The following is a 12661-nucleotide window of genomic DNA, read 5'->3' on the forward strand; positions in this document are numbered from 1 at the left end:
TAGTTCATAAAAAAAAACCTATTACATCACCATTAGTAAATGTATCCTACTCAGTGCAACCAATGAGCTCTGTACTTTAAAACGCCACTAGAGGGAAATGAAGTGCCTATTCACAAAAGTTGTGACAGAGTACTCCATGTTATGGTGCATTCATGGACTCGTTGTGTTATGCCAGTATACACACGAATCAACTTGAATAGGCTTTATTTAACCACTATTAAGTAAAGTGATTTATATAGTTTATATTATATATATGTTTCACAACAAAGGAACCAAAGATGGCTATTGAATCGACATGCAGTTTTTATAGGCGCGAAAAATATAATTAGTAATAGTAAATAGTAGTGCATGTGGTTGTACAAATGAGAAAGTAAAATTTGCTGTTTAGGGTTAGGGTTAGCCCTCATCCCTAACCCGTTTTTTTATTTTTGTATTATTGTGTGATAAAATAAACTAGCCCTGGTCTTACCTCCAATCTTTAAAACTCTATTTCTGGGAAGGATCTCAGACGTCGGAGCTTTTACTTCAGTCCCTGAAGGCAGCGTTAGCGTCAGACTGGGAGTAGGCGGGGCTTAATCAGCAGGTCATCACAAACATGGCGTGGAGGGGATGTGCGATGAAATGGGCCAAAACAGAGTTTATCACCTCTGGAAACTCGTCATCACGAAGCTGCAGGTGAGCAAATATGAAGTAGACCAGGTCTTTGAGTCAGTCAGAACACAAACACACAAATAAAAAAAAGGTGCCCGTCGATCAGCTGTGTGTCCGCTTATCTAACCGCTCCTGCTGTCATTGTAGAGATCCCGAAGACAGCAGTGTGCTTAAATGTTCAACCTAAATCATGCTTGACTGAATAAGAGCTGCATGCACAGATCAGCAGCATGTGTAACAGACTAATAACCGGTGCTTGGATCAAACCAGCAGGAAATAAAAATGGGTTTGGGGCAGACATGCTCATTAGCTCCACCTCCTCAGTAAGAGCATTTGTTCATTTCTTTCTCTTGTGTTTTATTAAGCTAAAGAAATAATTTAAAGCATTTGATTACAAAAAACTAGAGTTAAGTGAATACCTAATCACTGCAAGTGATTAATTGTTACTTGCAGTGATCAAACAATTGTTTGAGGGTTTTGTGTTTGCTAAAGCTGCTGTTATTCTCTAGTATTCAGTTGCAATACTCTGTCATCATGTTATTTCACAGACTTAGTTTCTACAACCAACAGAGGTGCGGTTTCCGTCGGGAAGCTAAAAGGCCAGACACGAAAAAAGGCAATGTCAGTCAAGAAACCCACCCTTCCCCTGAAACTGGCACGCCAGGGCCCCCACCATCCCCCAAAGGCCCCAGGCAGACACTCTTCAGACCGCTGATGTTCACAGTAGGGGTACGTCCTCTTTTTGCTCTATCAGAATACTTTATATTCTTCTGTTTTGATGTGTAAATGTAAGTCAGCCAATGTGAGTTTTGCGACAGTGCGATGGCGCAGGTTGTTGACTCCATGGCAGTTTACAGGCTGCTCCTTTGGTGCTGCAGCCATTCTGCAATATGAGACCCTGAAGTCAAGAGTCCAGATGGCAAAAGGTGAAGAGGAGTCAGAAAAGTTCTTACCGGTGAGGTTTTAATCAGACGAACATCTACCTCCTTTACCCACTGGCCCACTGCTGTCTTATGACATCATCACTGGAATGTACTGGGTGCTTCCACTGATTTAGCTTATCATTCATATGTTACCAGGGATCCCAGGACATGGCGCACTGGCATGACTGGTGGAACCAGCTCTCAAGCTTCCAGCGACAGCTCATCCTTCTGATGTCCATGGCTGACGACTTCTGGAGCAGCCTCACAGAGGGACAGAGGACTGTCACCGGTACCTTATTTTACAAACACGCACTCCCTGTCATTACAACTTTAACAGTACTTGATAGAATCCCATTATTTCCTCATCGTCAGATCCTTTCTGTCCTAAATATTATCCAGGAATCATTGCAGTAAATGCTGTGGTCCTGTGCTTATGGCGGATCCCTTCGATGCAAAGAAGGATGATTAAGTACTTCACCTCCAACCCAGCCTCCAGTGAGTTTGCCTGTTCTGCCACAGTCTTGCCTTTACAAGCATGGTCAGTGACTTTGTGTTCTTGCAAGAGTAAACCTTTCTTCATTAGTCCTCTGCATTTGTGTCCACCTCTCTCCTCCTCCTCCAGAAACACGTTGTCTTCCCATGATCTTGTCCTCCTTCAGCCACTACTCCATCATCCACATGGTTGCCAACATGTATGTCCTGTGGACATTCTCCTCAGGAATCGTCTCTCTCTTAGGGAGGGAGCAGTTCCTTGCAGTCTATCTGTCTGCCGGTGAGTTGAGCATAGGATTGAGGTCAAATAAAATTCAATAAAATACAATACTGAATCAATACTTGATGAGATATTTGGTTAAATTATTACCTGAATGCAAAAAGAGATGTTAGGCAGTTTAAATTTGGGTGTTTTACCAACATATAGGCAGATGGTAGCCTAAATAAGTGACGAAGAAAACGAATAACACAATATCTCTCGTGTGCTTTTTTTTTTTTTAGGTGTGATTTCTACCATGTTTAGCTACATGTGTAAAACTGCCTCTGGACGTGTCTATCCATCATTAGGAGCAGTAAGATATTTGCTTAACATATCTTAACAAAAAACAAATGCTATAATTCTAGCGATTTGATCTAACTTTCATTGATCTGTAGTCAGGTGCTGTCATGGCAGTCCTGGCCGCAGTCTGTACAAAGGTTCCAGAAGCCAAACTGGGCATAATCTTCCTCCCCATGGTAACTTTCACAGCAGGACATGTAAGTGTCTATCTAAGTTTGTGTACGTGCATATCTGTGTAGCTTTGGGTGTGTAAAATGTTGGGTTCAACTTTATCTTATCATAGATGCAATGCACCTCTCAAGCCTAACCTCAAAAACTTCTTGGGTGCTTGGATACATGTAAGGGTTGTTACATTCCCATGTTGTGTTTTCGCTTCAGAAAAAAAAAAACACCATGTGTAAATGTGTGCATGAACAAAATGGACAGTCCTGTGTGTGAATGCTTGATTGTATGTACGGATGTCTGAATGCAGGGTATGGATAGTAGTTGATGTGCTGAAGCACAATGTATGTGACTTCAGGTTCCTGTTTATGGTCTGTCTTTAGGTTCTCAAAGCGCTCGTTGCCATAGATACAGCAGGGCTTATACTGGGATGGCGGTTTTTTGACCACGCGGCTCACCTTGGTGGAGCCCTATTTGGAGTGTGAGTGCCTCAATATTCATTCAATTTACAGTGAGCAACAGAATCATAGTGAAGCCAAAGATATATTTTTTTTTTTCAAACAATGAGTATTAATTAAAAAAAAAGGTAATTAATTAATGATGAGGCATGGCCAAAAATATAAACCATGGTGCTTTAGTTTAAAGTATCTACCTTTTTCATTCATTTATCCTTTTTTCCTTACCCTTTATGTCAGGGTTTTTTGGAGAGAAATGTAGTGAGTATTTTTATTTTAAAATCTGCTTCACTCAGATTAAAACACCTATTGACTTCATAACTGGAGTTCCAGACTAAGTCATCTGATGGCTCAATATTCATCAGGACTTCAGTATTGATTTTCAGTCGGGTGATGAGGCTCTTGTCTTACAGCCCAACTCTGACCTTTCAAAAGCCAAGAGACTTAAATTAAGTCTTAAGACTAAATGACAAAATTTTGGACTACACTGGGCGTTCTTACTCTGTGGTTTTACATTTAATGTGTTGTTTGGACTTTAAATGTGGTTTGGTTGGATAGATTTCTGTAATTACATTTTAATTGTCTTTATATATCTCATCTTAAAGATGGTATGTGACATACGGTCACAAACACATTTGGAGGAAGAGGGAGCCCCTTGTAAAGTTGTGGCATGACATGCGTTCTCGAGGTGATGGCGGATCCAGGCCTGGAGGCGGGCCCAGGGTTGGTGGCGGACCCAGACCACAATAAAACTCCCCTTTTTTCAGTTACCTCAGAATATGCAAGGACACTATTATCATTGTGGTGGGGAAAGATGGAGTTAGGCGTTACTGTTTATCAAGAACTATAGTTTTTTATTCAAGTTAAATCAACAGTATATGCCTATTTAATGATGCAAAGAGGCTTGAAATTTGAAAAACTGCCCAGAGTTCACGTTTGGTGTCCTTCCTGATGTTTACTGTGTGGACCAAGATCATCTGCTACATACACGAATCATAATAATCGGAGGATGTTCAAGATTAAGCTTTAATGTTTTTTCTGGTCATGTTACTAAAGGAATTTGTATCAGCCAGGACAGAAAAATTTTGAGTGTTGATCTAATTTAAGGACAGAATCAGTTGCTAAATTAAATGTACAATACAGTTCTGTGGGTTTGACTTATTGTGCTATTAAAACAGGAGTTTGAAAGAACAGTTAAGTATGCATTTATATTTTATACATATACCAGAACCCTAATTTATGGTTTTAACAAAAATAAAAATGATAATACTCATTTTAAGTTAAGTTCCCAAATACTTTGCCAAGAAATTAATCCCTTTGGTCAAGGATGTTTTCTGTACAGGGTGACCGCGAAGGAGCAGGTGTAACAGAAACTATTTAACAGAACTATTTTTGACATAAAATAGGATGACATTTCATTTGGAAGCCCTGGAACAACAGCAGGTTTTTAGAAAATGTTTTGCACAAAAACACTATGATTTGACTCTATGATCATTTAGTTTATTGCAGGTTTCTCTTGTTCCCAGGCATAAATCTTATGAAGTGACATAATCATAAATTCCCCCACAAATTTTGTTCAGAGAAATAGTTAACTTTATTTAACTGGATCACATGATATATTCTTTTAAGGTTGTGCATCCATTAAAAAAAAAGATTGTACATGCACAGTACTGATTCGTTTTAAATGTTCGTAAACCCTGAAATAAGTCTATTTTCCTAATAGACTGACTTTGGTAGTGACTTTTTGAGACCAAAAATATTATTAAGGATACTTAAATCTTCAAAATAGATCTAAACGTGACACTGGGTGTAACTAGCTGTAGTAACTGCACTACAAACTACATAGAAAGTTGTCCAGACTGAGCAAATAGTGGTTTTTGGAGCAGAAAAGATTATCTTCATCAAACATGGTCAGATTGTCACACTGAATTAAAAAAAAAAAAAAAGAGTCCTGGTGAAATGGGGGGGTGGGGGGGGGGGGGGTTGGGGTCTATCACTTCCTGCTGATCCCATAGTGAAACTACCCATTGCATACAAAAAAGCAAAACACTTCTGAAATACATTAAGCAAGAGTTAAATATTTGCACATAAATCTCATTCAAGGTTCAAACCTATCAACATATCTCAAAATGATTTAGGGTTTCAAACAGAGACTTACCAGACAATTACTTGAGCCGTATTTCAATGGAAGACGTTAAGTAATGTTGCACTTCCTCAGCCTCTACTGTTGTGGTTGGCATAGCTGGGGAAGCCAAACTGGGAGACCATCAGGTTGGAGAAAAGAAGTGGCATGAAGCCATAAATCTTTGTCAGCTTGTTTAGACAGTAGGACCTCTGAAGAAGGTGTTCAGGACGATGCCACATACCCTGGTACCCACTGCTGGCGTCCTTTTCCAAATTGCGAATGTCTACTGGTTTAACAAATATCCCAGAGGGTTTGTTAATCCCATGCATGGACTTTAAGTGTTTCCGCAGATACTGTGCTACAGCAAAATTCATGGCAATATCATCGCAATTATGCGTTTCGTCCACCAGTTCATGGACTGCTTGAGGTTGGTCCTGGAAGAGCTGCAAGTAGCGGTTGTGGAAAAAGGCAGCTCCAATTAACACCATGGAGTATCTGTTGTGAAAGGATTGAGATAAAACTGTTTAAAGGGCCAAATGAGACACGAGGCCTGTCTGACACATAACACTGACGTGAAATGTATGAAAAGTGTACACAACATAGCTTCACTAAATAATGAAAAATAAAAAACAAACTTACCTGTCTCCTCCCCCTGTTTCTGGATCCTGCAGCTCAAAGCTGCCATAGCTGTACACTCCTCCTTGTGTTAAGACATGTTTTCGGGGTACAAAGCCAACAATCTGGTCTGGAAATTGCTGTATGATCAAAGATAAAGTGTATATGGTGCCCTTTATTTACATAATCAATTTAACCACCATTTATACACAGAATCAATCAGTCTCATCTACATTATATCAAAAGCTTATTACCTTCCAGACAGAGAACGCAAAACTGATGTCAGGAACACTGACCAGAGTGTCATCATCCAGCATTAACACAGCTTTAAAAAAAAAAAAAGTTAAATAAATCCAACAACCCTTAAAATTTGCAGTTAATTCATTTAATAAGTGGAATTTTCAAAGCTGATAGATCAACTGACCATCAGTGTCAATCTCTGAAAATGGCTGTAGTCTGTTGCGCATCCGGTTGCTGGTCTGCTCCTTGAAGACCACAGGGATCGGATGAGGCCCTAAGGAGTTCCACAACTTCAGGGGTGTCTGCTCCCCAATATTGTTCCAGACTATGATTATTCGCTGCAGATGAGGCACTGCCTGATAATGGTTAAGGAGTTTGAGCAGAACATCTGTGCGGTTATATGTCTGGATGATGATAGTAAACTTGTGCTCCTCCTCTGCGTTGCCAACACGGTGGCTCTTTGCGGCACTTTGTGACGTCGTCCGGCGTAGCACTCCAAGAACATCGAGGCCTCTTTGGTCTTCCGCAGAGGGCAGAAGAGCTGTCAAGGTTGCACCCACCAGGAGGATAAGTAAGATTGGCCAGACCAAATAGCTTCTCCGGAGCCCCATGCTGCAACGTTGGACCCTGCATGATAGAGAGCAACATCCCATGTAAATGCATTTCAGTGTGCTTTTTTTCTCTCACATAAAAAGCTCACAGGACAACATCATTTTAACTGGCTATGATTAACACATGCTACAAGGCCGGAGGGATATCTTAATATACTCAATTGTCATTCATTCATCTTCTACCGCCTTTCCGTTTCTGGAGCCAATCCCAGCTCACACAGGGCGAGAGAGGGGTCACCCTGAAAAGGTCACCAGTCCATCACAGGGCCAACACACAGAGACAGACAGAGACCAACAACCACTCACACCTACAGACAAATCACAGTCACCAATGAACCCAAACGTGACGTCTTTGGACGGTGGGAGGAAACCCACACAGACACACAGGCATGTGGACAACATCTGCACAGAAAGGCCCCAGGCCGGGAATCAAACCGGCGACCTTCTTGTTGCGGGGCAACAATGTTGCTTCAATTTCTCAGAAAATGATAATATTGCAATTCCTTGGTCAACAGAAACAAAGTTGCCAGTGAATAATAGTATTGCTAACTAAGACTGGTCTGCAGAGAGCCGACAAATTCAAAAAGTTTACAAATATGCTCGATGGCTCCAGATTCTATACAAATACTTAATTCTCTTTACTATTTTAGAAAAATATCGTCTCAAGCTGCGTCCGCTTTGTATTTGCTTTTCTATGTATGTATATATATGCGTTTTAGCGCCCTCACGATCTTCTTGAAGTCTGTACATTGATCACTCGGGAGAAAAGTTTGCTGATTGTGTTTGCTTCAGTCAGAACTCACCTCATTTTGTTGGCACCGCAAGCAGTTCGTTCACTTTACTCGGTCGCCATGTTGGCCGACTGAAACCAGAGCGTATGAAGGGAAGGAGATGGGACAACATTAGCAGTGATAATGCGAATAAATGTCTAAGCAACACTCTGTGTTGAGAGAAAGCATCAACATAGCATAAAAACATTTTTAAAAGTCCTTCTTTTCGGAATGGTAACTTACATTTTCCCGTTTTACAGTGTCTCGCGTCGGTTTATCAATTCACCTGCGGATGTTTTCGTACCTTATAGGACCGCCATCTTTGTTTGGCCACAGAGGCTCGAACGTCATGACGTGATCATCTCCGCCCTGCACAGAGATGCTAACTCCGTCTGATAGGAGAGAAAAGACGCTTTAAAATCAAAACCTGAAACTCTGAAATTAATTTCACTCTCGATAACAAATCTCGGGTACGTGTCGGTGGATATGCAGAGCTTCAAAAGTCTGACTGTACTAGTTAGAATAAGTAATCCCGACGATCTGCAGTGTTGAGTAACTGTTGGAAAAGCGATTGAAGCAAAAGAAAAACACCTCTTTGTGCTGCAGGCCACTCATCGCTGCATAAAAAGAAAAACAAGAGGAACATGTCCGATGTGCCACAGCTGATTTTTCCGACAGTCCCACTTTCCAATGGTTTGCAGATACCGATAGTTGGATTAGGTGCGTTTTGCTTTGGTAAAAGTAACCCACATACTGCATAATGTTTCACAGTTAATAATCATAGATTTTGCATCGGTCGATCCAGGTGAGGAATCCTACTGTAAAGGGGACATGTTTATGTAAACATCCAGTAAGCTTCAAAGTAAAGGAAAACGCGTACAGTACGGACAGAGTGTATTCATAAAGTAAAATCAATCATAACTAAAAGTGGATTTATCTTTCACTGATCCGTGTGGTTTTCATCAGGCAAACTGAATCTTTTCGTGACTGCAAATGCTTTTGTAAAGCTAAATCTCCAGGATTACAAGCAAGTTCATCTCACCAACTGTTGAATTTTGCATAAATTCATATATTACACTGGATTGTGTCAGTCATACAATACTCGAGGAGCCCCGATTTTTTAAAATGGGAGGAGAACTGGACAGAATTGATATTCCTGTTTTCTTTCTTTGTCAGGCACATCACATCATGGTGGATACTCCCAGGATGCCATTGTGTATGCACTCACGGAGTGTGGAATTCGCCACATTGACACAGCAAAGCGTTACGGCTGCGAGGAGAAACTGGGTAAAGATATTGGACAAAGTGGAGTAGCACGGAGTGATCTGTGGCTCACCAACAAACTGTGGCCAGCAGACTACACATACACAGTTGCAAAGAAGGCCTGCCTGGACTCATGCTCTCTGATGGGGGTGGAATATTTTGGTATGGCCTATGATTGATGAATTGTGCAACATACATAGCAGAAACTTTATTTCAAGTCAATACAGTTAGATTTTTGGGCTCTTCTATTGAAGTCTCACTCATTTATGTGCCTGTCTTTCAGATCTGTTCCTCATGCACTGGCCTGGGTCATTTCATTCTCATTGTTCTAACAGAGAGATGAGAGCTGAGACCTGGAGAGCTTTGGAGGAACTTTACAAAGAAGGTACAGAACAAGGATGCACAGAATTTGGAAAGTAAACTGCAACTGTCACTGATGTAATAGTGAAAGAGATGGGCATGTCATAGGTCAGAACTCAGTGTCTGTTTCCACAGGGGTGTGTCGGGCTATTGGAGTGAGCAACTTTATGGTCCACCACCTGGAGCAGCTGAAGGAAGATTGTAGTATTATGCCACATGTTAACCAGGTAAGGTTATTATACTGTTACGTGTCTTTATTTCTGTGCAAACCCACAAAACAAAGTAGGGTCTGTAATTTTTACTCTCCCATTAATGAAGAGTTGTCTTAATGATTCCTGTGAGGGAATAGGGTTTTAAATAAGAAACCATTCTTCCCATGTAAGTAATTGTATTGCGAGATTATTCCTCCTCTTTAGCCAGATAACTATCAAACAGGGTCAGAATCTTTTAGAGTACAAGTCTGGCAAAAGAAAAATGAATACAATAAGAAATGTCTTCAATATGATTAATAAATAAGTAATATAATCTTTTAGCAGACTCTCCTTTGCTCACAGTCACCTACCAATGATGCATCTTAAAAATTTCAGGTGGAGTACCATCCTTTCCAGCAGCCCAATCATCTGATTGAGTACTGTCGTCAAGAGGGGATCGTGTTTGAAGGGTACAGCCCACTGGCCAAGGGTCAAGCCCTCAGCAATCGCACTGTTCTCCAGATCGCAGAAAAGCACAGACGCACACCAGCTCAGATCTGCATCCGCTGGTGTATTCAGGTTGTCCCTTTGAGTAGCCTTCCGCTGGACTGGCACATGTGTTTCTGTGAATTCCTTTCAACTGCCATTGTATTGCTATTTTATTTTTCTCAGAATGGAGTTGTCACAATACCAAAATCCACCAAAAAGAAGAGGATACAAGAAAACTGTCAAGTGAGTGAGAAGTCCAAATTTGTAGGATTTTCTAATGCTGCAAACTGTTTTAAGTGCTCCAAGTGAAGAAATGTTAATGTAAGAGAATTAATGTGACAGAATAGGCAACCAAGCATGGCATTATAGAAAGCATCCAAAGGTAAAATGGGTTCAAACCTGCGTTGAGAACGCTTGATCTCCTAAACTCTATTGCTATAGGTTCAGAAGCTGTGGTTTAAAACTGTCTGCTGATCAGGATAAACCCAGTTCTCACATTCTGTTGAAATCACAGTAAGGCTGGCCAGCATATGATGTTAAAATTTAATCTGCTCCTTTTTAACTCCAACTTCATGAGTTTCATGAGATATTCATAGTTCAGCCATTTTTACATTTCACTTTTTACCTCATTCTCCACCTTCACATTTGTGCGCATAGGTGTTTGGGTTCCAGCTGGATGATGTAGACATGGCCTCATTAGGGAGACTTCATGATGGAAGACATGTTACCTGGGATCCAACAAATGTGGAGTAACAATATGTGGGAAAGCACAAGGTGTGTTTTTCCTGAAACTATGTAAGCAACAGCAAATTTAAAAACTAATATATAAAATATGTGTGATACAATGGAATTAGATCAACTGATGTTTTTTTTTCCCCATTATCTTTAGTGGATTTCACCTACCTCTTTTTGGGAAAAAAAAAGAACTGTGCTTTAGTGCTGAAGATTGCCTGAAGAGTGCCTTACGTTTAGGAATCCCTTCCTTGTAAAACAAAACAATTTTTGAAAAATAAAAAATTATTAGCATTTGCACAGAAATAGCTGGAAATGCTTCTCCTTCCTTTATTGGGGGAAAAAAACAACAAAAAAAAAAAACAGGCCCAACCACGAGACAAACACGTTTTACCCTACATTTACTAATGCTGCCACTTACTTGCAGTCTTTGCTGACTAGGGGGGTTCTGTAGGTGTTCAGAATTAAGTGCTTTATGGTCTACAATTCACAAACATGAAAAAAACTCCATCTGTTGGTTAACGTATGGTGGTGCAGCCAAAAGCTTCAGAACAAGTAAATGAACTCTGAAGGGAGGGGGGGGGGGTGTGTGCTTCAACTCAGTTATTCATTTTAAGTGTGAAGAGACAATTTAATGTGCAACTTGTGCGTTGGTTAATTTAGAAAAGTCACTACGCTTCTTTGACCGCTTGGCTGCAACTTCAACCATGCACACTTTACATGGTGTTTACACTGAGGACTTTAACATTGTTTGTCAGAAAAAAAGAGGTTCAGCTATTGCAAACTTAGTCTTTGCCTTAACATCTGTTCAAAAATAAAAACAATGAGATCAAGTTTCAGTTAGCAATATCATTTAATCCTTCCCCCTCATCTTAGAATTAATGTTGTACATAAATTACATTTTGCTTTCTCAATTTCACAGGTAAATTTTTTCTCTTCAAACTTCCAGTTTGACCTCCCTCTCGTATCAAACAAAACAAAAAAAAAGCAGATTGTATTATACAAAAATGCAAACCAATTTTCACACAGTGAATTCTCTTACAAAGTCATAAAATGGCGTAATAATGGCTACATCCACATTGGAGGAAGATAATTCTAGACATTCCTTAATGGAGTATAATATACATATAAAAACTTTTTTTTCTTGCTGAAATCAAACCTGTACCTTAATTTAAGAGATATTTTACAAGGGCGTATATCATATAAAAAAGCCTTTTGCGAATTTCCCCAGAAAGTCAGGGAATAAAATGTGAGCCTCAAACAGCAGTAACAGAGTTCAGTGGTCAAGGGTGGGAGTGGGGGGGTTAACTGGTTATGTAAACGAGGGCTAGACGCAGCAGTTCCACTCAGAAACAAAACACACAGGAAATTGGAATTAACAATTTTGCTACTTATTATATAGTAAACCACCCCGTGAGTCATTGTGTGTCAGTTCTGCTAAGCTAAAGGCATTTTAGGCTCATTCAGTCGGCAAAGACCTTATCAGGTAGAATCAGCAATGTGAAGTTTTGGTTGACTTGCAATGAAACCAGAAACATTATATTGAATGAACATTAAATCGTGCCAACATGTTGCCAAGCTGCATTTCCCCTTTTTTGATGACGTTACACTTCTTCAGGTTTTTAACAGCAGAATAAAGCTTGGGTGCCAATTTTGTGTGAACTGAGTGTCACTTCAATACTCTTGTATCTTACTCACTGCCGACTACACATTGGGTCAGATGTTGCATTCAAGACTGTAAGACTTGCAGGTTGATAAATTCACTCAATTATTGCAGAAACAAAAAAGGGAAAAAATTACAAACCCAGCTAGGTTGACAATATTTCCTTAAAAAAAAAAAAAAAAAAATCGAATTATGCGTTTTGTTTCAAACATTGAGAGATTTCGGTTATTGCATTGCTGTTGCTGTTTTGTATAACATTTTGTAAAGAAAAAAAAAAAAAGGGGGGTTGGGAGTCTGCTAGAGTCCATCACTATGACTCTAAATCATGCCAATTCTGCGTAGTAATTTCTGCTCCTAAAA

The 12661-nt window shown here is 40.0% G+C and overlaps 3 protein-coding genes across 5 annotated transcripts; 2 read left to right on the forward strand and 1 right to left on the reverse strand.

Annotated features, from left to right (window-relative positions):
- The first annotated feature begins 570 nt into the window (after positions 1-570).
- Positions 571-5196, forward strand: parla (presenilin associated, rhomboid-like a). The gene is made up of 10 exons (XM_029524017.1): positions 571-675; positions 1200-1380; positions 1502-1606; positions 1731-1863; positions 1974-2069; positions 2197-2346; positions 2568-2638; positions 2721-2822; positions 3171-3268; positions 3848-5196. The coding sequence occupies exons 1-10, from the start codon at positions 596-598 to the stop codon at positions 3990-3992; spliced, it is 1161 nt and encodes a 386-aa protein (XP_029379877.1). The 5' UTR covers positions 571-595; the 3' UTR covers positions 3993-5196.
- extl2 (exostosin-like glycosyltransferase 2) lies at positions 4273-7975 on the reverse strand. The gene is made up of 6 exons (XM_029524020.1): positions 7847-7975; positions 7637-7695; positions 6407-6849; positions 6237-6307; positions 6007-6122; positions 4273-5862 (listed from the first exon to the last, which is right to left on the reverse strand). Exons 2-6 carry the CDS (start codon positions 7639-7641, stop codon positions 5457-5459), a joined length of 1041 nt encoding a protein of 346 aa, XP_029379880.1. The 5' UTR covers positions 7642-7695; positions 7847-7975; the 3' UTR covers positions 4273-5456.
- Positions 7976-7979: 4 nt separating this feature from the next.
- Positions 7980-11024, forward strand: LOC115057143 (glyoxal reductase). 3 transcript variants are annotated; one of them, XM_029524024.1, is made up of 8 exons: positions 7980-8323; positions 8780-9028; positions 9150-9251; positions 9362-9453; positions 9814-9996; positions 10090-10149; positions 10564-10701; positions 10796-11024. In XM_029524024.1, exons 1-7 carry the CDS (start codon positions 8248-8250, stop codon positions 10657-10659), a joined length of 858 nt encoding a protein of 285 aa, XP_029379884.1. In that variant the 5' UTR covers positions 7980-8247; the 3' UTR covers positions 10660-10701; positions 10796-11024. The 3 variants fall into 3 exon arrangements, with proteins under 3 accessions (XP_029379884.1, XP_029379881.1, XP_029379883.1); XM_029524021.1 differs by having other exon boundaries at positions 9814-10149; XM_029524023.1 differs by having other exon boundaries at positions 9814-10149; positions 10564-10680.
- The last annotated feature ends 1637 nt before the right edge of the window (positions 11025-12661 follow it).

Source organism: Echeneis naucrates, chromosome 17 (assembly GCF_900963305.1).
Source record: "Echeneis naucrates chromosome 17, fEcheNa1.1, whole genome shotgun sequence".
Taxonomy (NCBI): domain Eukaryota; kingdom Metazoa; phylum Chordata; class Actinopteri; order Carangiformes; family Echeneidae; genus Echeneis; species Echeneis naucrates.